We start from the raw sequence: 25,536 nt of genomic DNA, 5'->3' as shown, positions 1-25,536 counted from the left end.
ACAGTCACTGAATTCTCATCATTTGCTGGTCATCTTAAGCTATGAATAAAACATACAGGGTATCTCACAAAAGATGATACTTCAGAGACGACATTAAAAAAGTGGAAGATAGACTTTTTTTAATGTTTCTCTGCAACTAGAAACTTGCTTTCTTCTTTGCCAAATCTTTTAGTAAATCAGTAATGCTGCCATTTCATTGGTCTTAGGTTTAAACTTGGCATTTAATTGGGGTTTAGGACTTCAAAAAAGTTTCATCCTGTATGGGTAACCCTATGTGTGTACATATATACACTTATAAAATCACTTATTAGGTTTAAGGAATTGAGTCTTTGCCACGAACTCAAATTTTCTAATTCCTATATCTTTGCAATATGATGGTGTAAACCTTTGATATTTCAAGATTATTTGATCTAACAGAATTCATAGTTTGAAATATCTAAGGTCTATGACATGAGGTTTTAAAGATATAGGGATTAGAAAATAAGAGTTTGTGGCAAAGACTCAATTCCTTTGTCTGTTTACACTGCACAATTTCTGTGTAGCATGCACATTGCACTTTTTAAAGTTATATCTTGAGTCTAAAAGTCGTCTTTCCTTTTTCAAGGTTTTCTGCTTATCACCGTATGTTTATGCAAAAAAACTTGCATATACGTTCATAAATTTAAGATGGTTTAACTGTGAGTAGATTAAAGATGATGAAGCGAGATAAGCATCTATTACTGACAGGTGTAATGTAGGAAGCGAAGGGTGTTCAAGAAAAACATCAGGGTTGAAAGATGAAAGTCTGTAATACAAGAAATAAGTTGTGACATTCAGTAGTGATCAAATAATTCTGGCATTTCCAAACTGTGTTCTTCCATTTTTGTGTTTACCAGATCGAGAAACATAACATTTCATTAAGCTTAATGCCGCAAACTATTTCTAAGATCACAGTCGATCTTTAAGTCATCTTTCAATGATCATATTTTGTGAGACACCCTGCATGTTTATATTCAACCAGGATATATATGCATGACCCCTTCTAACCCTTTCTTGATGAAAAATATCTCTGGTAGAATAGGTTAATTTAAGTCCGTGTTCAGCAATCGGAAAACTAATTAGTAATAGACCTAGTATAGGTGGTCTATTACTGTGTTAAATATTGCAATATATAATGAGTTTTTATGCACCAGTAAATCGGGGTGCATCGCACCACGCTTTGGTTTCATGCATTTATTTTGACTCCGAACACGTTTTCTCAGCTTGGAATGGGTGTAAGTGTTTTATTATTTTGGCCCTTATTTGTTTAACCCTATCATGATGGGGGGGACTTGAATTGTGTATATCATTCAAGCAGCACATGCTGAACTAAATTTGCATTTCTTGAGGCAAGTATTCTATAATTTTTGCCAACTTAAATTTGTAACGCAAATCAACGCAAATCCTGCGCCCTAACAGGCGGAACAAATCAAATCATTTTAACAAATCTACAAAATTACCCCAGATCAGGGGTGCCCACATATGGGGCAATAGGGGCTAAGCTGACCTCCATAGGATCGTCAGTAAAAACTAAGGATCACCACCCCTCATGCTTAGCCCCCTTTGACAAATTGATGTATAACGGTGGATAAGTAAAATGTAAAAAAATAAAGTTACATTTCTTAGTTAGAATTTGATTTAGTTTATTTTGCTCCTAACCGACCCCGGTGTTTCTCATACTCTATTGAACTCCCCACTTACTTCCTATTTCCTGCAAATGTAATATATATATATATGCACTTCTCTGAGATTCCGTTATATCTATTCTTAATTTTGAATGCTTACATATTTACTGAATACATAATATTGAATACTCCCAGCTTTAATAGTAATCTAGGCAGATTCAACACTGATATGAGAGCTACTGATATTAGAGCTTCACGCACCTCTGACCCTTCAGTAAAAGTAAATTAAACCTAAAGTCTGACCGCGTCAACCTTGCTGCACCGGCTAGTCCTATTGAGTGCCTGCTTTATTTACCCAATGTCCGGGCGATACATTACAAACTGGGACCGGAAAGGTTGACCTGGCTCGGAAATTCAAATGTACTACGGCTGCCCGTGGCTTAAAACATAGTCTGTAATGTTGCTGTTTTAGCAATATTCTTAATTTGGTTCCACTGTTTATCATGGAAAAGACAAAGTAGGTCAGATTCCAACGATTGTAATTGGGCTGGAGCTTGTTCAGCGATTTGTTATTCACATAATTAGAGTTTTTTTTCTACTTTGGAATATGAATTTTTTTGAAAAAAAGAATATATTTGTGTATAGTATAATTAGCTAAAAAATGCAAATAAAATATGAATTTTAATATTAACTACATAGAGTTTGTGAATTGTTTATAGAATTCAGAATTACATCTTTTATCATAAGACGGAACTCTTATGTTGAAATCAAGCATTTTTACCTGTGTCTTATACAGACCTGCGGATATCTCGTGGTCGTCGAATACTGCAGGGATAATTAATTTAGGGATAAAGCATTTATTCTAAAACTTAAAAGTGCCCACATAGGATATCGAGATTAGTATTACTTCTAGCAATAAACAATAGGTACAATTGGTTACCCACAAAGGAAGACTGAGACTGAAGAGACATTTGTACGAAATTTGTTTATTCCGTTTTTTTACATTCAGGTTTTTTTTCTAGACTAAAACTGGCTTATTTCTGTGCTAGCTAATTTTTAAACCATCAAGCTACTCATCTAATTTTGATTTTCCTTACAAGTACACATTAGAAACTTGAATATTTTTGTTTTTTCTCAAACGCTCTTCAAAAAAAAAAAAGAATTATTAGATAACATTTTCAATCTCAATCTTGCGTCCAATTTACTTAGCTTAACGCATTGGTTTTTATTAAATATTGAATAAAATGCTATTGGTTAAGCCTATATATTATTCTATTTAGTTCTTACCGCTAAACAAAAGTACAAGGTTGCGTGATTCTCAGAACTCCGGTAATATAATCATGGGACCATTGGATTAAATCGAACAACCTTTCTTCAATTTAAACACGTGAACAAAAGAAGTAGTTCAACCAAGTCTACGTGTAGTTCAACTATATCTCGCTGTTCTTTTAATGTATTTCCAGATCAACGTTGATAATAATTAAGAATCTACATTATCATGTCAAGTGAAATTTCAGTGCTGAAATGAAACTGGTCTATATGTAGTAAGGGGGTAAACTGTTGCTGTGGTACGTGACTGCGTGTAGGGGTGAAACCTTTTTAAACATCTTTGGATATTATACTAAGATGTCGTTAGATAATTAATCAGCAGTAGTCAAATCATATTTGTCTTTTTAAAGGGAATATAAACGAAATCTTAACTGACCCTTTATTCTAAAAAAGTTGGCATGTCCGATTAACAACGGTACCCTTCAAAACTCTATCTGAGAAAGATATCAAAGTTTTTCTCGAAAAGTGGTCAATTTGGACAATTTCCACCAAAGTCTCTGGTACATAAGAGTCCGCAAGTCACTGCAGGTAGAGAAACCGCACTTTATAAATGAGGATATCTCAATCAGTCTCATGGATATGTTGCACTGGGCGCCTACTAATCCTATAGTTGAACATGTTATGAACCAAACTCTATTGTTAAATTTGTTATATACTATGCACTCTATAGACCGAAACTAATCTTAGAATCATGAAATCAAAGTTTTTATCGCGATACAGCAATTTTCCTTTTAATGATATAATTGGTTGGTGGTACTTTGTTGTTAAGTATCTATTTAGATTCAAATTGTTGGCTCGTATCTAATAAACCTCAAAACAATTAAAACAATCGAAGACCCATTTTTTTGTGATAAATCAAATGATCCCACGGCTGGGCACAAAAATAAAATTTCCCTTAACAAATTATTTTAAAAAATGTCGGAAATCTAGCTTTGAAAACTGTACTGTACTGTACTGTACTGTTTGAAAACAAAACAAAAACATTTACCAATTTACCTTGTAGGAAGTGAGCAATTTAAGTTCTCCGATTTTCTCATATTAATTTATTCACTTCTTTGATCACTACATAATCACTTATTGGAGTAAGTGCTGTTTTCACTTGAATCAAACTATTTTTAGTATAAATAGTGCAAGTGGGGAGGCGGAGATATAATATCCATTTTAGATCTCTTTATTTTATTATAGTGACTTTTACAAGTCAACAACCTAGTATATCACAGTACCAACACTTTTACTTCAAACTCAATATATTTATCTGATCAGAGCTGAAAACTATTGTACCTAGTATATCACAGTACCAACACTTTTACTTCAAACTCAATATATTTATCTGATCAGAGCTGAAAACTACTGAATGGGATATCCTTAATCCCGATCGGTTAATTAAACTGGAGATTAATAACAAGAGGAGAACAAGCATTATTTAATCTCAAGGTTAAGAAAAAGAGTGGATCAAGCATTAATCCTGATAAATATCATTCAAAAGTTCCCAGCTCAAGTTAGATTTCAGAGTAGTACTTCCTATTTTCGGAGTAGAGATAAAAGAGTACTGCTAGATCTATATTAAAGGCTAGAATATGCAATATTTCCACAGCAGGTTCTATTGTTTACAACTGAAGTACACGACCAATAACCTGGATTTTGCATTTAGGGATATTTTAGGATCCTTTGGATACGAAATACAAAATCTTCAAAATAGACTAAATTAAAAAATTTTACGTTTTATGTAAAAAGTTAGATGTATTTCTTAAAAAATTGTAAATGTTTTTATGCAACAAGTATGCAAAACCTTTCGTCGACATGAAGCATGCCGTGCCGGTACTTCTATATAGGCCTGGTTAGCCAACCCTGTAAGAGCTTATGAGTCAAGTCTGTGAATATCTAGTCTGAGTTTTGGAGGTAAGGAAAATAAGTTTCTACCATAAACTCAAGTTTTCTATCCCTATATCTCTTTAGCTTATGGTTTAAACTTTAAATTTTTTAAACTTAGATTATTTGATCTAACAAAATTCATAGCTTAAAAAATCTAAGTTCTATAGTCAATGGGTCGCAAAGATTAGAACGTTAGAGATTCTAGCAAGACTCGAAACCTTTATTATACAAAGAATAAAGAAAACACATGGCTTTCTTGTTTTATAATATTATCCTTTTCATCTCTTTGTAGTCATAAGTAGAGCTGAGCACCGGTATTATATCTTTTTATTTATTTTTTCTATCAGTTTTGATGTGAAATTAAAAAAAGGCTTTGACTCTGACAGAGGTCAGAAATCTGAACAAAGCAACATCAATTGTTTGAAATTCTTCTGCCAGAATAATTTATTTTCTGTATTAAGAAAAACGGATAATAATGTTTATCCCAGAGATATGAGAGTTACGAGATCGATTAACACCTATAATATGCAATATTTTCCACAGCATGTTCTATTGTGTACACGTACTGTACACGACCAATCAGGAGACATATCTGTATTCAGGAATATTTAAGGATCCTTTGAATAGGAAATGAAAAATCTTTAAAAATAGACAATATTCATAAACGTTATGATTTATGTTTAAAATTGTAGTATTTCTTTAAAAGTTGTAAAACTTAACCCCTGCATGCAACAAGTGGTTGTGAGATGTCAGTCAAAAAACATTACATGGAACCGTAGTATGGCGTGCCGGGACACTACAGGCCTGCTCAGCCTATCCAGGTATAGAGTGTATGATGAACAGTCTGAGTAGTCAGTGGTTTACCCTTTATATTTCAAACCATGATTTCTGCAAGATTACAAAGTTTGAAATGTCCATAATTTACTTTGAAGCTTAGTTCCATTTTTATAATGGTAACTCCGATTACCAACGCGATATCCAAAAGACCTTTTAGGCTTCATAAACGTTGTAGTTAATTATTAAAATCACAATATAAAACACAACGTAAAAATGAGAATTCATAGATTTAACTTATTTTTCCCATGTTAGTTAGAAAGATGTTTATATGTATCGTAGTGAATCGGATATTCCACTCTTTAAATGAATATTTGTATACAGTCCCTTTAAGAATATCATATTCCATACACATGTTCTATAACTTGTAATGAAACATAAAACTTTTATCATTGTATGAAGTTCTGCTGTTCATTTTATCCTTGAGTTTTATTATATTGTTTGTGATATATCAGGAGAAAACTATTTTAATAAATTATATTTTTTTTGTATTACTTAATTTAAAAAAATCGACCATTTTAATTTCATTACAGTTGTGAACCTCCATGAAACGATGACAATGCCCCATTCACAAAGGTACCCTTGAAACATGTAAATTGTCAATTTAATGTGGAAGATATTGTCGTTCTTCAAGGCTAAAAAGTGTTACTTTTGATAATTCCTATATGTTTTCTGCAGAATAGAAATGCGCAAGTAACTTTTGGAAAGAGACCACAATAGAAAACAATCACTTTTTAAAATCATAAACATTTAAATCTATAATATATACTCATACCTAATCAGACAAAGCTTTTAAGGGTACTGTTGCTATCTCTAAATAGAGGGTCACTTGAAATTATGGTTACAGTCCCTTTATAAAAGAATTTCCAGAAAGTTTATACCACGAATACTTTACTAAACCTTTGCATAATTCACAAATGCATATTTGCAAATTTCCCTTGCCAAACTTTTATATTTTTAAACTTTATTGATTAGGACACTTCATACTTTGGAGGAATATATTTAAACCATTTATTGAGATTGTAGTTTCAAGACGAAACCAATCTCAAAGGAACTGTTCGCCGAATTTAGAATAATCCTTTATTTAAAGTCGTTCGTGATCGATTCACAACGGAACCCTTTTCCTTTATCAAATTAATCTTGAGGAAGATATCGTCGTTTTCTGTTTTGGAAAGGAATAAATTCTCTCGAATTCTTGCAATGTCTCTGCTGCATGCAAATCCATATGTCGATTTTTAAAACTATTTGAAAATCGTCAATGGATTTGAATCTTTGTGACAAGCTCAAATTTTCTAATCCTTTATCTTTGCAACCTGATAGTGTAAACCTTTAATATGTTAATCTTAGATTTTTGATCTAACAGAATTAGCTTGAAAAATCTAAGGTCTACGACACTAGGTTGCAAAGATAAAGGGATCAGCAAATCAGAGTTTGTGGCTAAATCTCAGTTCCTTTCAGACAGAAAACCTGATAAACTCAACCATTTTTTCTCAGACTCAAGGTTGGGTACCGTTGTAAATCGTGCTTGGCTCTTAAAAGGAGTAAAAGTAAGGGAGTCCCTTTCAGAAAGAAACGATACACGTACGGTAAAAGATAAAATAATCAACTGCCATCTTTTCTCGTGCTATTCTATTGAGGTGTTGTTATGTTAAGCCCCTAACCCTGTATAATCGTAGGGCTAAATGAAGCCGTATAAGGTGTAGATACACAAATTTCTATCTAGATATATGTTGTTTATATAATATAATCTGTCAAAATTCGGTTCTCTAATTTTCAAAAATATATAAATATGTTTACTATATATCATACTAAACTAGAAGTTAGAGAGCTCTCTTTTTAACAATTTTTAATTTTGTTGCTGAATATATCTGCTAGGCACCCTCTTCTTCATCGTAGTAACAACAATGAAACATTTTTAACGACGGATGTCCAAATTTAGTTTAATTTGAAATTACTAAACATCGGTTTGTTGCCTTTTCTTTGTTGTACTTTTTGTCAGTGAATCTGTTTGTAATTAAAAAGTGTAAAAGACAACTCCATAAATTTAAAGATTGTTGAATTATAGACCAAAAATATTAAAGAAATTAAAAGCATCTCGCCCAGCACACTGAAGTAGACAGGAGGAGAAGATCAATTTTATGCGAAACTACTGCCACTAAGGAATTGAGCCTTTCCCACAAACTCTGATTTTGTCGAAGAGCTTAGTTATTTCTAACTTTGAAATCTGTTTGATTTTATGATCTGAGTTTGAAATATCAAAGATTTACACCATCAGGTTGCAAAGCTAAAGGAAATATAAAATATTTGTTTTGTGATCTATAAGCTCCTATAGTTTTTTACTTTTCTGCATGGTTTTGTACTTTTCTGCATGGCCTATACCGAAGCACGTAGCGTCCATACAAATTCAGAAAGTTAACATTCGACTCGCATCGTAAAAAAATCAATTTAATTCCAAACAAATCATTCAGATATTACAAACTAAAATCATCGAAAATTTTTTGAAGCAATCGTATGAAGTTGATATTTCATAATATTTTTTATCATATTATTTGATCTGATAGTTACTTTTGAAAACATTTTGTTTCGAGGATTTTTGATAACGAAGACGGCATTTTAATATTTACAGGAAAGATGGAAAATCCAGCGCCAGCTGTAAAAACAAGTTGTAAGCTAAATGTTTTTTTTAAAATCAAAATATTATGAAATATCAACTATGAATTATTTTAAATAAAAAAGTCTAAGTTAAAATATTTAAGGTTTTCAATATCAGGTTTCAATTATCAAAAGATTATAAAATTTGAGTTTGTGGCAAAGATTTTCCTTTATCGTCTCAACAATTTAATATTATGTCTCATCTTCATATGTTTGCGCGCCTAATGAAGGGTGCACGTCTCTGTTTGCGGGCCCTCTCACCGTGTCACAGAATTGTGACCTCATGACCATGAGCAGACTTTGATAGATAGATAAATAGACATTTAGATAGATAGATTTTGTAGATAAATAGACATTTATATAAATACATGTGTAGATAAATAGATATATATTTAAAAAATAAATAGAAATTAAGATTTTAGACATATAATAGATAAATAGACATTAAGATGCATACACCAATGTAGATCATGTAGATCAACAGACATTTAGATAGATAATGTAGATAACTAGATAGTTAGAGATAGATAGATACACTAGATAAATACACCTAGATAGATACTTTTAATAGAAATTTAGAAAGATAAATAATGTAAATAAATATACATTAAAATAGATATATAATGTAAATAAACAGAAATATAGATAAATACACGTATATAAGATAAAAATAGATCTAGAGATTTAAATATATAGATAACTACACAATTAGATAGTTAGATAGTTAGATAATGTAGATGATAGATATTCAAATAGGTATATATCATATAATTAGATTGTTAGATAATGTAGATACTAGATATTCAGATAGGTACATCTATATATAAATTTGCTTGTCTGTCTGTTTGGGTGTTTGGGGGTGTCTGTTAGGGTGTTTGTATCCAATGAACGTCAAAAATCCGCAAAATTGTTTTCTTCTTTGTTTTAAAATGTAAACAAAAAGAACATGTTCACAATTTAAATAGAAGATGGGCGCGAAGCGCCCTAAAAGCCTAGTACAAGATAATTAGATTGTTAGATAATGTTGATAATAGATATTCAGATATGTACATATTAGATAATTAGATAGTTAGATAGTTAGATAATGTAGATAATAGATATTCAAATAGGTACATATTAGATAATTAGATAGTTAGATAGTTTGATAATGTAGATAATAGATATTCAGATAGGTACATATTAGATAATTAGATTGTTAGATAGTCAGATAATGTAGATAATAGATATTTATATATAGGTACATATTAGAAAATTAGATAGTGTAGATAAGAGACATATATTTCTATGAAACGTGATTGTGTACAATTTTGATATTACAAAGATTAGCTATTAGTTGTAGCAGTATTCATATTATAGGGTTTTCGAGATCAGATTGCAAATATGTAACGATTAGAAAATCAGAATTTGATGCAAGTGTTTAACTTCTTTAAGAAAAGATTAAGATAAAGAATGGTAAAACACGGACAATTAAATAAGCACACTTAGATCACCGTGGATTTATTCAATTTAAGTTTGTTTCAAAATTGGATCAAATTTGAATATAATTTTAAATTCTAAGAAAGTTTTAAAGTTATAAATGTTTCAGCCAATCAAATTAAGGTTCCATTCATGCAATTTCATGAGTTTTGTTCAAAATCAAATATTTATTATCTTAACATCGATTTTCATAAGGTTATACTTTATTACTCAAATATTCAGATTAAATATTGGCTACATTAGCTTTAAGATGCATAAATTGCATTTATAATAGGTTGACTTAAAAAAACAGTAGTCAATACCAGAGCCTCATTTAACAAATTTGATGTCTTGTCATATACTGTGAAATTTGCTAAAAGCTTGATTTTGTTCTTGTTTGTTATATTAGATTAAACATGTTCATATCAATATCAATATCCCCCCCCTCCTCCATAAAAAATTGTTCACCATAAATTTTCTGGCATTAAAAGCTGAAAGAACCCATGTACATTTTGTAATGTACTTTTAAAATTTTTTTTAATATAACAGTTTCAGCTTACATCTTTACACATTATACAAGATTAACCTTCAAAGGATGAGACTTTAAAGACAACGTAAAACTTAAAATTTTTGACAATTTCAAGGTTAATTTTAGTCTTCTGCTTTAAATATACAGTTATAACCAGACAACTCTGAAATAGTAAGACGACTTTTAAACTCAAGTTATGACGATTAGATATAGCAATGTATAGTGTAAATAAACCCTTTTCACTTAAATTGTGCTGTACTAAGTTACCAGTGAACATGTTTGCTGCATCAAGTACTGCTATAATGTCGTCTTTCTATTCCACTGTTTCTGGTTATCACTGTAGACTAGTAAAAGGTAATTAAATGATTTGGATAATAAAGAAACAAGTTAAAGTTGTAGGAAATCATGAATATAAAGAAACAGACATTATTAATTTTCCGTAAAGTCGTCTTTGAACTCTCATTATTTGTTGCCCTTGCTAAAATGCACTTGATTCTTAGATAGATCATAGAAACTTGTATATTAATATAATATTAATCATAACTCCCTTTTTCTAAACATCAAGCTATTGCTAAAAAACAAAGGTTGAGCATTTTTAATTGAACAAACAGGTTTACGAGGTGTTACAAGGTAGTAAAATCGTTCCAGAAATTTTACAACATGGAATTCGGAATTCGGTAAATCTCATCTTTGCATTGTCTTTGTGTATACTAAACTTAAACTTCAGTATTCAGTACTGTGCAAATTATTAACCCTTTTTCTAACAACAAATTTCACCCAAAATATCTTGGGTGGGGGGGGGGAGGATGCTATTTATTCATTCTGGTGATACTAAAATAATCCAAATCATTTCGTACTATTTTGGAAAGCCTTGTGGCTCTACTTCAGTAACCTGCAAAATAATTTTAAAAAATTGAAAAAGTCTAAATATTTATTGCGAAATCCACTAAGTTAGCATTGTGTATGTGCGTGAAAGAACAACTGAAAAAGTGAAAAATTCTTTTATAGGCGCTTGTGCAAAAAGTTATGCAGTATATACATATAATGTTAGCCTGGGTAGTGTATCTTTTTTTGGATTTGTTATGAATGATATAAGCTGTAAAACTTTTGGAAGAGAATGTCATTTCAGAATTTTTGAAATTTTTGGTTTTCTAAAGGTCAGAAGGCATGAGTGCTATGCTTTAAAAAAATAAAGTTTTAATAAACTTTTTTACATATTTTAATAGTGCTAGAAGAAAAATTTCTCTATCTTTAAGTTTACAGATTTGTTTTTTTACAGAGTTGTTTTTTACAGAGTTGTTTTTTACAGAGTTGGTTTTTAAAGAGTTGTTTTTTAAAGAGTTGTTTTTTACAGAGTTGTTTTTTACAGAATTGTTTTTTACAGAGTTGTTTTTTACAGAGTTGTTTTTTACAGAGTTGTTTTTACAGAGTTGTTTTTTACAGAGTTTTTTTTACAGAGTTGTTTTTTACAGAGTTGTTTTTTACAGAATTGTTTTTTACAGAGTTGTTTTTTACAGAGTTGTTTTTTACAGAGTATTTTTTACAGATTTGTTTTTTACAGAGTTTTTTTTACAGAGTTGTTTTTTTTACAGAGTTTTTTTTACAGAGTTGTTTTTTACAGAGCTAGTTTCTTTACAGAGTTTTTTTTTACAGAGTTTTTTTTATAGCTGTGAACACATTTTGCTAAAAGTTTTTTTTGAAACCATGATGGTATAAATAATAATAATAATAATAAGAAGAAGGAAAGAAGAAGAAGCTTTTTTGAAGATAACAATCCAGTACGTGCTTTTAAATAGGTTAGAAATTTCTGACAAAAAATATTTTGGACGAAATAACTGACAACTGACAATATAGGAGAATTTAGGAGAATCTAATTCATTGTGCGCTAAATCGAACTGTCTCCGTCATTGACAAAGCGATTTTTATCGAAAGGGTTGGATGAATGGATACAGGTGTAATGATTAATAGATTGATGAACGGAGGTTTTCTACTTACTCCAGGGTCTCGGAGGATCAGGGAATATATTAACTGCAGCTTCAGTTCATACAGGATACAGGATACAGGATACAGGATACAGGATACAGGATACAGGATACAGGATACAGGATACAGGATACAAGATACAGAATACAGGATACAGGATACAGGATGCAATTGATGTTAACTAAAAACTCAAGAAACAAATTATAATAAATACCAAACATTCTTCCTAATTGTGCAACCTTGACCCCAGATTTTACTAAGATCTACAAATTTGCCAAGGATTGCAAATAATTAAAGATGAGCACAGGCTTGCAAAATCCTAATTCAACATTATAATGCTATTCTTTAATAACTGAGATTGTAATTTGTAAATGAACAAAACTGATTTGAATTGACTATTATTAAGTTTTCGTCACTGAGTGAAATTGTGTGAATCAATTATCCCAGTTGCTTCCATATTTAATAGTTTCCCACTCTGAATACATTTCAATATCTGTTCTCTAACATTTCGGCTTTGATGTCGATATTTTGATAAATTGAACCTTTTCTGCATTTTATTACATTTTTGACAAACGATATATAAGTACTGATTTTCCACATTTTATATTTTTTTATTTAGAATATACAATGAACTACAATGTCTGCTAAGGTGTTATTAAGGAAGTTAGCTAAAAACTCCTCAGGTGCCGAAAATATCCTAACTTTTATAGAAGTATTGCGAATTTTTTTTTAACTTGTTGAATGTTGATGCTAAAGTCCATTAGATAAGTTGTTCTTGAGATGGGCGCCTTCGGCTTTTTTCATTTAGTTCGTTCATAATTTTTGAACGACACATTACTTTCGTTTTTTCTTCAATTTTTAAATAAATTAATTAGTTCGTTCTAAAAAGTATCGTGCATTTTCCATCTAGTTCGTTTGATTGAAAACGGCTGACATTAGAACACTAAAACTCCTTTACGTTTTCAACTTAATAGCTGTGAACACATTTTGCTAAAAGTTTTTTTTCGATGCATAGGGTAGGGTGGAGGACAGTCAAACGGCGGCTTGGTGTTTCTAAAAAATTCAGAAATGTCTATTAACTTTTTAATTAATTAAGCCAAAGGGATACAAATTATATTTTTAAAAAGCCCTTGAAAAACAGATGTAATGTCATGAATTACACGTTAGTATTTGTCAAAAGTGAAAAATTTTTAAAAAACTTTTTGAAAACCATTAAAGAAAGAAATCTATTTTTTTTAATAAGTAAGCCTCAAAAAGTTGGACTGGGAATATGTATCACACTTCCCTTTCTTTACTTTAAAGGGAGTGTTCGCGAAAAATGAAAGGGGGTATAGGCTTAATGCGATAAAAAACTCTTTTGATCGCTACTAATCTTACTTCTATCTGTTGCGTCTATAAGGAGAAAATTGTTAAAGACGTCTCATAACGAATAACTTAGCGGCCATGGCCATACAAATTGAAAAAATTTCAAAATACGACTTAGACCGTAAAAAATCAATTTAATTTCAAACAAATCATTTAGATATTACAACCTATAGTCATCGATTATCTTTCGCCACATTTGTATATAGTTTATAAGGGAAAATCATTGGGGGAGGGGGGTACCCTTTTATCGTCTTCCCTTGAAAATAGTTTATTTCAATTGCGTGGTTTCTCTATTAAGTGACTTTTGAACGCGCGATGGAGGAAATTATCAAAAAAATGCAAACCTAGAAAAACGAAGATATATCTTCAACATTATGGGTAAAAGATTAAAAGTCCCATGGTCGGCCATAACCTGGATATCTAAAACATATCATGAAATTGGTATCTTTCCATAAAAGTTTGCAGAAACTTATACTGTAGGTTTGCAGAGCCAAGGGAATAAAACTTAATCTTTAATATTGCTCTTCTAGATCTTGATAAACTAATAGCTATCTATACATTTATTCGTCTTTCCTTGTCTTCTATTTGCGATTTCTCTGTTAGAAAAGACGAGCGGATTGATCTTTTTCTCAGAAATATTTAAATATTTCCTTTTCAGATGCAGTAGAGTGGAGCCTGGAGCCCCTGGTGAGCTCCACCCCTTCTTTATACCAGCTCCCACCCCTGGAGGAGGGGGCCCAAACTAACTTCTCCTTGCTCCGTATACTTTGCAATAATACCTGTACTTCAGCTCCCATTGATCAGAATCAATACTTCTCAGTTAAAGAGGTAAAATCAAACTAAAAATAAATCAATTAATCAATCAAATCAAACAATTTTGCTAAACCAATCGATCTTTTAATACTTCTTAGTTAAAGAGGTAATACACCTAGGAATTAATTATTCAATCAATTTTATTTTGTTACAATGTCAAATCAAACAATTGTGATAAGCCAGTCGATCAATTAAAATTTCTAAGCAATACAACTAGGATTAATCAATCAAAATGTTCTGGTAGAGTATTCAATACATCAATCAGTTGATCAATTAGCTCTTGTTAGTTTTTAAAAAGATCAATTGTATAAGAACTTAATCAATTGAATCATTTATAAATAAATTAAAATTTTTAAGCATTTTAAATATTGAATCAATCGTTCAAATCAATTGATATTTTTAAGTTAAAGTGGAAATCACTTTTATTTGATTTATTTTTTAATTTATTTATCAATTAGGCAATGAATTCATTCAAATATAAGTAAATCAATTTTGTGATCAATAAATACATTTAGCATAAAAGTATCAATTTATTTATCAGCGAATCAACCAATTAGTATAAAATAGCTCAAAAATAAATCAAGCAGATCTTTTCTTTTTAAAAATCAATTGAATCCATACTACCAGGGTAAAATAAACAATGTTGTACAAAAATAAAAATACTATGTATTTTAAATATGAGACTGATGCTACAACTTTTTTATATATAAAATTCCACAAAGGTTTAGTGTGGAGAAACAAGTGTTTACATTATGTTTATTATAGATTAGAAAAATGTAAATGAAAACATTTATAAATAAACATTGTTTACATCTTATATCAATTTATGTAAAACAATTAACTGTATCATCAATATCTTTAATACAAACACATTTCTATAAATACTTGATACAGGACTGTTTACAAAAATAGACTCTAAAGACGACAGGAAACTGGAGTTGGACGCGTTCCGCTTTTTTCATTTTGTTCGTTCATCGTTAATGAAGGACCCATTACATTCGTTTTCTTTTTAAAAAAATAATTGATTTCGTTCGCTCATAAAATTATCGTTCATTTTGATGACATATTTATTGCTTTAGCAAGGAAAGAACCAAGTTCACACCTTGTTTAGAATCATGAATGTAATAATGTAATAAGACGTCTTATTTTTGTGGATAACCCTGTATGATCTGAGCTGAAAACTTTAGAAGTGTTAATTTTAAGATCAATGCTTGATCTCCTCTTTGTATTAATCTTAAGATTAATTTAATCTTTAGTTTGTTTTCTGAAAACTGTATAATATTCAACCAATAGAGTGGCGTATGCAAAACCCCAAACAGCCAATAAGAAGCCGTGAAATTTAAAATTGAACGCGCAATTTGATCAAAGAACTCTCATTGGCCGGAATCTGGTAGTGATATCCCAAAACCAGATTAAGCAGATTAAGTTTCCACTTTGGTAATTCAGATTAAGCGATCGGGATTAAAGAATATCCAATTCTAAAGCTCTGAGCTGAAAACTTTAGAATTGGAAACCTTTAATCCCGATTGCTTAATCTGCATATCCGGTGTGGACACTTTTAATTTCCTCCTTTATCCACTCTTTCTCTCTCTTTTTGATATCGGTACTTTGTTTGACCAATGAGAGTCCATCATAAACGGAACGAAAAATTTCCCGGCTTCTATAATTGGGTGTTTCGGTTTCTCCAAACGCCACTTGATTGGTTGAATTATATACAATTTTGGGAAAACAAACTTAAGATTATATTAATCTTGAGATTAACAAAAAGAGATCAAGAACTGATCTCGATTTCTTCAATCCTAAAGTTTCAGCTCTGAACAATTAAATATGAAGAAGAAGAAAGAAGAAATATTAGAATCAGTCTGTCAAGTTTGACATAAAATGAGCCAAGTTAACCACCAAGCTCACTTTCTCAAAACTTTTCAAAACTTTATTATTTTTTTGCTGTATTTTCAAGTTTTCTGCTTAGCAGTTTTTTTGCCGGATAAAACGATGTATTCACTTTATTTTTGCGTTGGATATTCATAATTCCGATCATTTTATCTCGATATCCGGAGTGGATACTTTTCTTTTCTTTTCAGTCATTCCTTCCTTGATCAAAGATCCCTTCAATCCCTGACTGGATTACCTTGCTGAATATCGAATAAAGATTTAGTTAATCTGCAGATTTACCAAAGACCTATATCAAGCATATATTTATATATATTATATACTAACTTATGATTTTAATGATATTTTAAGTTTAACCTTTTTTTTTATATTGGACTTAAATTTAGGTTTTACCTTTTAATCTCCAATAATGGGATAGTACAATTGGTTTAATCCTCGCTTTCTAAATCTGATTAATCACATTAATAATCTGATTTAAATTCAGGTTTTAATCCTCATGTTCATGAATTGATTAAATTTTCAGGCTTTAATCCTAATTTTCATGATCGGATTTATTTTTAGATTTTAATCCTCATTTTTATGGTCGGATTTATTTTCAGGTTTTAATCCTCATGTTCATGAATTGATTAAATTTTCAGGCTTTAGTCCTAGTGTTCATGATCGGATTTATTTTCAGGTTTTAATCCTCATGTTCATGATCGGATTATGGATTTATTCCATCCTTCTGACAAGAAAAGCTTGGTACAGATTACTCAAAGAATAGTGAAGGAACCTAAACTGGGTCTGCTTCTCATCCAAACCTAAACTGGGTCTGCTTCTCATCCAACATCTTCATTTTCATCCAACATATGTGTATATTTATGAAGGAACTGATTGCTTCTCTCAATCTCTAATTTTCTAGTCCTTTTATCTTTAACCTGTGCTGTGTTGGGAACTTTTAAATGGGATCTATCCTTAATCCCGATCGGTTAATTAATCTGGAGATCAGTAACAAGAGGAAAACAAGCATTATTTCATCTGGAGATTAAGAAAAAGAGGAGATCAAGCATTGATCTCGATATCCACCATTCTATAGTTTTCAGCTCTAATGTCGTAGATCTTTTATAACAATTCGACTACCTAGTTTTATTCAAAGTGTAAAATGTAAATTGGCACGTCATAAGGTTGAAAAGATAAAATTATTAAAAAATTAGATTTAGAGAAGAGTAATCACCTCAGTGTCTTTTTTCGTCCCTTGTGTCTAATAAAATTCCTTTATTAAGATAGAAGAAAGATATTTCCGCAAAGTCGAAAATTAAAATTGTGTAGAAGTATTGAGATTGTAAAAACACACCAACTCTGTTCAAATATGTTCACGGGAAGCCGTAGTACAGTACATTTAAATATTCAAGCCGGGTCAACTTTTCCAGTCCCAGTTTGTACTGTACATAGCTCAATGGACATGACTAGCCGGTGCAACAAGGTTGACGCACTCAGACTTTATGCTTGATATACAGAGTACAGCTCAAATATGTACACAGTACACACCAAGTGGCTTGCACAACTAAGGCATGGTCCTGTACATACCAAGGAGCGTGTACATAGGGAGATGAAAGAATTTCAATCGAAGGGTGAACGTATAATCCTCCACAGTGGAAGGTTATCAACAAAGGAAGACATTGTGAACACTACTTAAAAGTTTAAAATAAAGGTTGAATTAGGTTGGTTTCCTGCCTTTATTAAGTTTTTTTTCGCTTTTAAAATGATTTAGCAAAGAAAGGGTTAGATTTACAGTTTAAGGAAAGTCTCATCCTTTGATGGTAACCCTTCACTTATATATCATGTCTTTCTTATCTTTCTTCATTTCTAATTTTTCATTCGTGTTTAAACGCCTTAGAAAATCATTAATATAATGATATTTTCAAATATTTATTTGTATAATGTTATTATGTTGTTAAGTGAAATATAGAATAGAATTTTCTTCTAAATTATTTACTTTTTCTTAAAGAGATTGTAGTCGATATTTTTATCTCTTTGACCATATCCCTGCTGGGGTACTTGAAACTAGGATACGCTGGGGAGGGGGGGGGGGGGACAAATAGACCATCCCCCTATTAATCCCATGTTTAACGTCCTAATATGATAAATGATACATCATTGGGAAGCTCTTATGCTCTCATCTTAGAATCTGCAAAAAATTGCATATTTTCCAAAATATAATTTTTTTGGCAAAATCCAGTTATATATATATATATATAGTAATATATCTATATATAAATTTGGCTTGTTTGTCTGTCTGTTTGTTTGTCTGTTTGTTTTTTTTGATATCGGTACTTTGTTTGACCAATGAGATACCCCCCTCCCTCCCACAGTTCAGACAGAACTATGACAGAAACATATAGAAAATGAATTAGGTTCTATTGTATTCAGTTTATTCGATATATTCAATCATTTACTACATAGTAGTTTAGTAATTAGTCTGTATAGAGGTCGTAGAACTATGTATTGTATTGTATATCTCTGGATCAAGAACTGATCTCCATCTTATTCAGATCTACAGATTCATTTTATTATAACCCGTGATGGTCAAACTCTGCAGGGATAACTTTAATTGAGGGATCTTAAAAGGGAGTGTTTGCGAAAAATGAAAGGAAGTATAAGCTTACGGTGAAAAAAAAGCGCTTTTGATCGTTCTAATCTTTCTTATATCTGTTGCGTCATAAGGAGAAAATTGTTAAAAGCAACTCAAGCTGAAGAACGTAGCGTCGATACAAATTCAGAAAGTTGCTACATTAAACTCGGATCGTAAAATAATCAATTTAATTCCAAACAAATCATTCAGGTATTACAAATAAATTCATTAAATTCGGACATAGGAAATACATTTGACAACATTGGCATTAATATAAAACATAATTGTACACTGTACAATTGAACATAATTGTTTTACATAATCATTTATCAAAATATTGACGTTTCTTTCAATTCTTAACTTGACTATGCAATTATGTTTATTGAATGTTATATAAGAATTAGACCGAATATTATAATACATCACACGCAACTTTGGTTATATAACTACTAATATTAATTTTCTTTTTATTACTTTACAAAAAATTCTTTTTTAACGTTTTCAGACAACGTTAGAGTTTTCACAGTTTAAAATTTCTTTAAAATGTTTAAATATGCGTAAACACAAACAGAAAAAATCATTTAAATTAAAAAAATTAAATATTAGGAGCTAGTAATTGAATTTTTTATTTAAATATTTTATTCTACAGAATTCGTAATTTGAATTATCAAAAAAAATATAATAAAATCAAATTGGACAAAAGTAATTAAAAACCGAAAAAAAATAGAATAAAGTAGTTGAATTTTTATTTTCGAAATTTAAAGTTTAAATTGTCAAAGGTGAACCTGACAGAAGGATATGGTAAAATTTGTCTAACAATACTCAACCGACTTTGTGATCTCGTAGTTTCTCTAGCTTCTATTTTACGCTAATTTATGAAGACATCAAACTAATCCGGTTATTTAATAGAATTAAATTTAAAATTTTATTATACTTCTTAATATTTCTTCAATAAGAGGAGTTCTGATTGAAAACATTTAAGATTTCACTCATACGTGCTATTTGTATTAGTTTTGTGTGTTACGATTATGAAATTAGTTTGTGGCAAAACAAAGTTTATTTTATATCAGAATTTTTACTAGAAGAATAATTATTTTAAAAGCAGAAAGGAATTGAGTTCTGCAACCACAAATTCTAATTTTCTAATTACTATATCTTTGCCACCCTCGACGTTGAAGACCTTTGATATTCTAAACTATATAATTCTGTTAGACCAAATAGTCTAAGTTTGACAAATCAAAGATTGCAACCAGGTTGTATAATTTTTACTTTATTTTTCGTTGTCGTTATTTAATAATTTAAAAAAAAACTAATTCTGAAAACGTATCCACCCACAAAGTAGGAGTTTTGAACGTCGAATTTTCGCTCAAACTCGGGATTTACAGATCTTTAAAAAGTTTAGTATGTCTCGAATGAATCCGAAAGAAGCTTTCCACAACACTATTCATTTCAACTACCTTACATAGCAGGTCACTCCCTTCAACAAAATCAGAGTTTGTGGCAAGAACATAGTTTTCTTTTTCTGTAAAAATTAATTATTTTCAATGACGACATAAAGTTATTGCATGAAATTGCGATTTTGTCTTATATGAAGTCTTTTAATGATATAATAAATGATTTAGCAATAAAAGAAACCTGTTCACAGCTTTAGAGTGAAGAAAATTATGAATAAAAGAAAAGGATTTAAATGAATTTTGTTCATTCGTATCTAAAGTCTCATCCTTTATAAGTAACTCTGTATATACATTTGCAATGTTCAGATGAGGGCACTTATGGTGAGATTTATAAAATGGGTTTTAATATATAAGATAAAGGATGAAGGAAAAATTCACGAGCAGCCGTAGTACATTTGAATTTCCGAGCCGGGTCAACCTTTCCGGTCCTGGTTCGTACTGTATCGCCCGGACATTGGATAAATAAAGCAGACACTCAATGGGACTAGCCGGTCACACTTTAGGTTGAATTTACGTTTACTGAAGGGTCAGAGGTGCGTGAAAAGAGGGAACACGTAGAATTGAAATTTTAAATGTTTTCAATCATAACTCTTCTTATCAAAGTACTTTTGGGCAAAATGACTAAAATGTGATGAATTCCTTTCATGTAACCGTATATTTGTGCGTAAAATCGTCACAAAGCTTTGTACCAGAAATGTCAGATCATTCTAACCTTCTCCTTCATATCTAGTTCAGTATGACTAATGAGCCTACAAGGTTTCCTTTAAAAGTTTAGACTTTAACGACAGCATTAACTATACATATATGATTAGATACAGCATCTGCACGATCTAAAAGTTTTATCTTTTGTGTGATAAGTTTACTCATTTTTAAATTCTCATTTTTTTTTTAAATAACACTGAACACTTTTTAAAAATTCAAAAGGAAAGTTGAAAAAAATTAAATCATTCTGTTTTTAGAAACTTTGTTTTATGATATTTATTTTAGTTATAGTATATTTTATGTAAATATGCGATTAACTTTTATAAGGATTCCCAATCCATAGACCTAACAATAACTTTTTATAATAAAAGGAAATGTACGTGTAATTTCCATGGGGCGGACCCACCATGCAAAGATGGCAATGCTCAGTTCACAACGATACACTTTAAAGTTTTGTCGGAGCAAATATAAATATGATATCAAAGTTTATAATTCTGAAAACTGAATTTTTTCAATTGTTATTTCTCTACAAAAGTGACTTGCGCATTTATACTGCAGGAAAACATATAAGAATATCACATTTAAACACTTTCAAACCCAGAAAAATATTTTCCATGTTATCATTTAGATAAAAGTTTCAAGGAAACCGGCAATTACCATCTTTGCATAATTAAAGGGTCATTTTAAATGCAAAGTAGAGGTTATAGCGTGTTGCTTATTGTTGAACCGTTTTTCATGCCTGCTATTTTAATTCTAAATATACATGCAGATTCTTCTAGAAAATTAAAAAAGCCATAAAGTTAAAATATTTAGACATATAATGTAAATTCAAATGCCAACTTTTCAGGCTAATACTCCATTTTGAAAAAAAATTCTTGGAAGGTTTTAGGATTTAACAGATTGGTTTTTACCCATAACACCCACCGGCAGTGCCGCAAATCTGTGCACTACTCATCTTTATATAATCTAAGTATTATTATGATTTATTTGTCAAACACATAAATTATAAAATTGGTTCAGATATTAGATTAGAGACTAGTTACGAGTTATGACTATATTTCAAAACTAACAACTTCTCTGATATCTTCTTCACAATTCAGTTGTAACATGAGATGCAGACAATCGATTTTATCTTCTTCTTGAATGGTGAGCGGCCCCACATTCTTTAAAGATGGCTATTTACACACCCCTGACCCTTTAGTTAAAGTAAATTCAGCCCAAAGTCTGACCACGTCAACCTTGTTGCACCGGCTATTCCTACTGAGAGTTTTCTTTATTTACCCAATATCCGGGCGATACTGTACTGGGACCGGAGAGGTTGACCCGGCTCGGAAAATTAATTTTACTACGGCTGTCCGTGTATTGGAGGGCTGTTAAGTATATCAACAGAGAATTCGTCAGAGAGGTTTGAAATATTGCTTCCAAAATCTTACTGTAGAGAATATGCAGATATTTCCCAGCTGTTATTCTTTCCTTTTTCTTTATTCTTGGAACTCAGTTCATTTACAAATAAGAAGTATGTAAACATTGCGTGTGTGAAATGTATGTATAAGGATTAAAGATTGGATTTCGGGGGTTTTCAAAAGTAGATAAATAAAAATAGTTTTGGAATTTTTAAAACGAAAAGAGAAACATTGGAAGTGGGTTTGAAACTTACAGACACGAAAAATTATGTTTTTGATACGTCACGCACCCCTAACCCTCTAGTAAAAGTAAATTCAGCCTAAAGTCTGACCGCGTCATCCTTGTTGTACCGGCTTGTCCTTTTGAGTGTCAGCCTTATTCACCCAATGTCCGGGCGATACAGAACAAATTGCAGGACCGGAAAGATTGACCCGGCTCGGAAATTCAAATGTACTACGGCTGCCCGTGACGTCAATTTAAAGCAAATGAAACGTAAAAATGAAATCGTACATGTTTAAAAACATAACTTCTCTTGTTAAAAACAAAAGTGTTTAAAATTTCTAATTTCTTTTTCTCATAATTGTGCGTCAAGTGCGTAGAATCCAAAACTAGAGGAGCTATAAGGTCACAAAGTTGTACTAGTGATTACACACAAATTTTACCGTCTCTAATTCTGTCTAGTTTGCAGTGTGCAAAGAAATCGTTTTTAACAATCAGTGTTTGGATTTTTTTTATTAACACTTATTTACAGATTAAATACAAAAAATTCTAAATTTTGAAACCCCTATTTTATCAAAATCCAAGAATGGCTTCAAAAGTAAACACTTTAAGTGAAAAGATCTAAAACTATTGAAAAAAAAACTTTCTTAAAATTTTTACTGTGATAACCAGAAAACAATGAAATAGGAAGGCGACATTATATCAATACTTAAGTGCATTTGAGGTTGTTACAAAGCAAATAGTTTTACTACAACTTATTAAATTACTAATTAAGTGAAATAAAATAAAATAATACAATAAAATACAAAAAATTCTAAACTGTTTTATCAAAATCTAAGAATGTCTTTAAAAGTAAACGATTTAAGTAAAAAAGTCTAAAATTATTAAAATATAATCTTTCTAATAATTTCTTACTCCTTATCTTTGAACGTTGAAAAAATAATCTTTTCACACATATAAAATATCTAAAAAGATTTCCATATACTGAATTAATATAAAATATATATTTTTTTCTTAAAAAGAGGAAAATTTATAGAATGACAGTATTTCTGTCAAAAGATGCAACAAGTTTTTGTATACTCATGATTATCTCATTTCCATAAAACAAACTCTTTCTTTTTCGAAATAAAAAAGAATATATTTTAGTTTAGCGTAAAAGAAATATTCTGTTGAGTGAGATTCACATCTGCAGGATGATGTTATGTGTTATTTCTGTTATTTAGCTGACTTTTATGTCAACAACTATGTATACTGAATTGAAATATTCTGGTCATTATTTACAAACAATGAGATTACTTCTACGTCCAGGTTGTATATTTACTATTTCTAAACTATTGTATTTTTCAGTGTACAAACAGCAGAAGAATAATAAAAGATATATATAGATATATAACTATAACGAGATATTGATAGATACGTTGAACATTGTTAACGAATTTGAAAAAGCAGCCTACGTTATGTCTTCCATCAACAATCAATAAATACTGAGAGTACACAGTAGAGAACTATATGCAGTATCATTGTGCAAGCTTCATTTTTTTCATAGCCTCCATTATTCATCGTGGTATAAACAAATACAGCCAATTTCTCTCTGTAGAAAAAACTCAATGGGAGCGGTCATGGGTTCTAGCCTAGACTCTACGCAGTCTAGAATAAGAAATGAAATTTTTTTTCTCAAATTTAAGCTTTGCTCAATCACTAAATTCATACTTTTTTCGTTCACATTCTTATCCCCTTTTTAAAACTTTTAATTAGTTCAACCGCTGAGATAATGCAGTTTTTTTGCTTTAAACCGCTGGGTTTTAGATTTTTCAATTACTTTTTGCTTTCATTCAATTGAAAAAAGTTTTTCTTAAAATACTGCAGCTGGGTTTAAGATTTGAAATAATTTGTTTTTATTTCAAACACTGGAATTCAGTTTTTTTTAGCAACTTTTTTTCTTTTAACCGTTGGTTTTAAGATTTTCAGCAACATTTTACCTTTTAACCGCTGGGTTTCAGATTTTTCAATTACTTTTTGCTTTCATTCCAAGGAACAAAGTTTTTCTAAAATTACTGCCTGGTTTAAGATTTGAAATAATTTGTTTTTATTTCAACCACTGGATTTCAGCTTTTTCAGCAACTTTTTTGCGTTCAACTATTGGTTTTAAGATTTTCAGCAACATTTCAGCTTTCAACCGCTGGTTTAAAGTTTTTTCAGCATCTTTTTTTTCAAACGCTTGGTTTCAGATTTTTCAATTACTTTTTCTTTTCAATAAATGGAAAAAAGTTCTTAAAACACTGCTGGGCTTAAGATTTGCAATAATTTAGTTGCTTTCAACCACTGGTTTAAAGTTTTTTTCAGCAACTTTTTTTTCCAACTGCTGGGTATAAGATTTTTCAGCAACTTTTTGCTTTCAACCACTGGTTTCATGTTTTCAGCAATTTTTTTTTCAACTGCATGCTGGGTTTAAGACGTTCAGCAATCTTTAGCTTTCAACCTCTGGTTTTAAGTTGTTTCAGCAACTTTTTTTCTTTCAACTGCTGGGTTTAAGATATTAACAAATTTTGCTTTCAATCAATGCCAAAAGTTTTTTTTTAAATACTGCTGGGTTTAAGATTTGAAATTATTTTATTTCTTCCAACTGCTGGGGTTAAAAGAAAAAAACGGTATTGAAAAAACTTAAACCCAGTGGTTGAAAGCAACTAAATTATTTCAAATCTTACACCTAGTAATTGAAAGAAAAAATATTGCTGATAAAATTTAAACCAGAGGTTGAAAGCTAAAAAGTTGCTCAAAAAT

The 25,536-nt window shown here is 30.6% G+C and overlaps 1 protein-coding gene across 1 annotated transcript; it reads left to right on the top strand.

The window, feature by feature from the left end:
* The first annotated feature begins 12,914 nt into the window (after positions 1–12,914).
* On the top strand, positions 12,915–17,371 carry LOC111699413 (uncharacterized). Its single transcript, XM_023470087.1, has 3 exons — positions 12,915–12,980; positions 14,321–14,490; positions 17,042–17,371. Exons 1-3 carry the CDS (start codon positions 12,935–12,937, stop codon positions 17,126–17,128), a joined length of 303 nt encoding a protein of 100 aa, XP_023325855.1. The 5' UTR covers positions 12,915–12,934; the 3' UTR covers positions 17,129–17,371.
* The last annotated feature ends 8,165 nt before the right edge of the window (positions 17,372–25,536 follow it).

Source organism: Eurytemora carolleeae, unplaced genomic scaffold (genome assembly GCF_000591075.1).
Source record: "Eurytemora carolleeae unplaced genomic scaffold, Eaff_2.0 scaffold353, whole genome shotgun sequence".
NCBI lineage: Eukaryota > Metazoa > Arthropoda > Copepoda > Calanoida > Temoridae > Eurytemora > Eurytemora carolleeae.
This window is presented reverse-complemented; position numbering and strand designations above follow the sequence as displayed.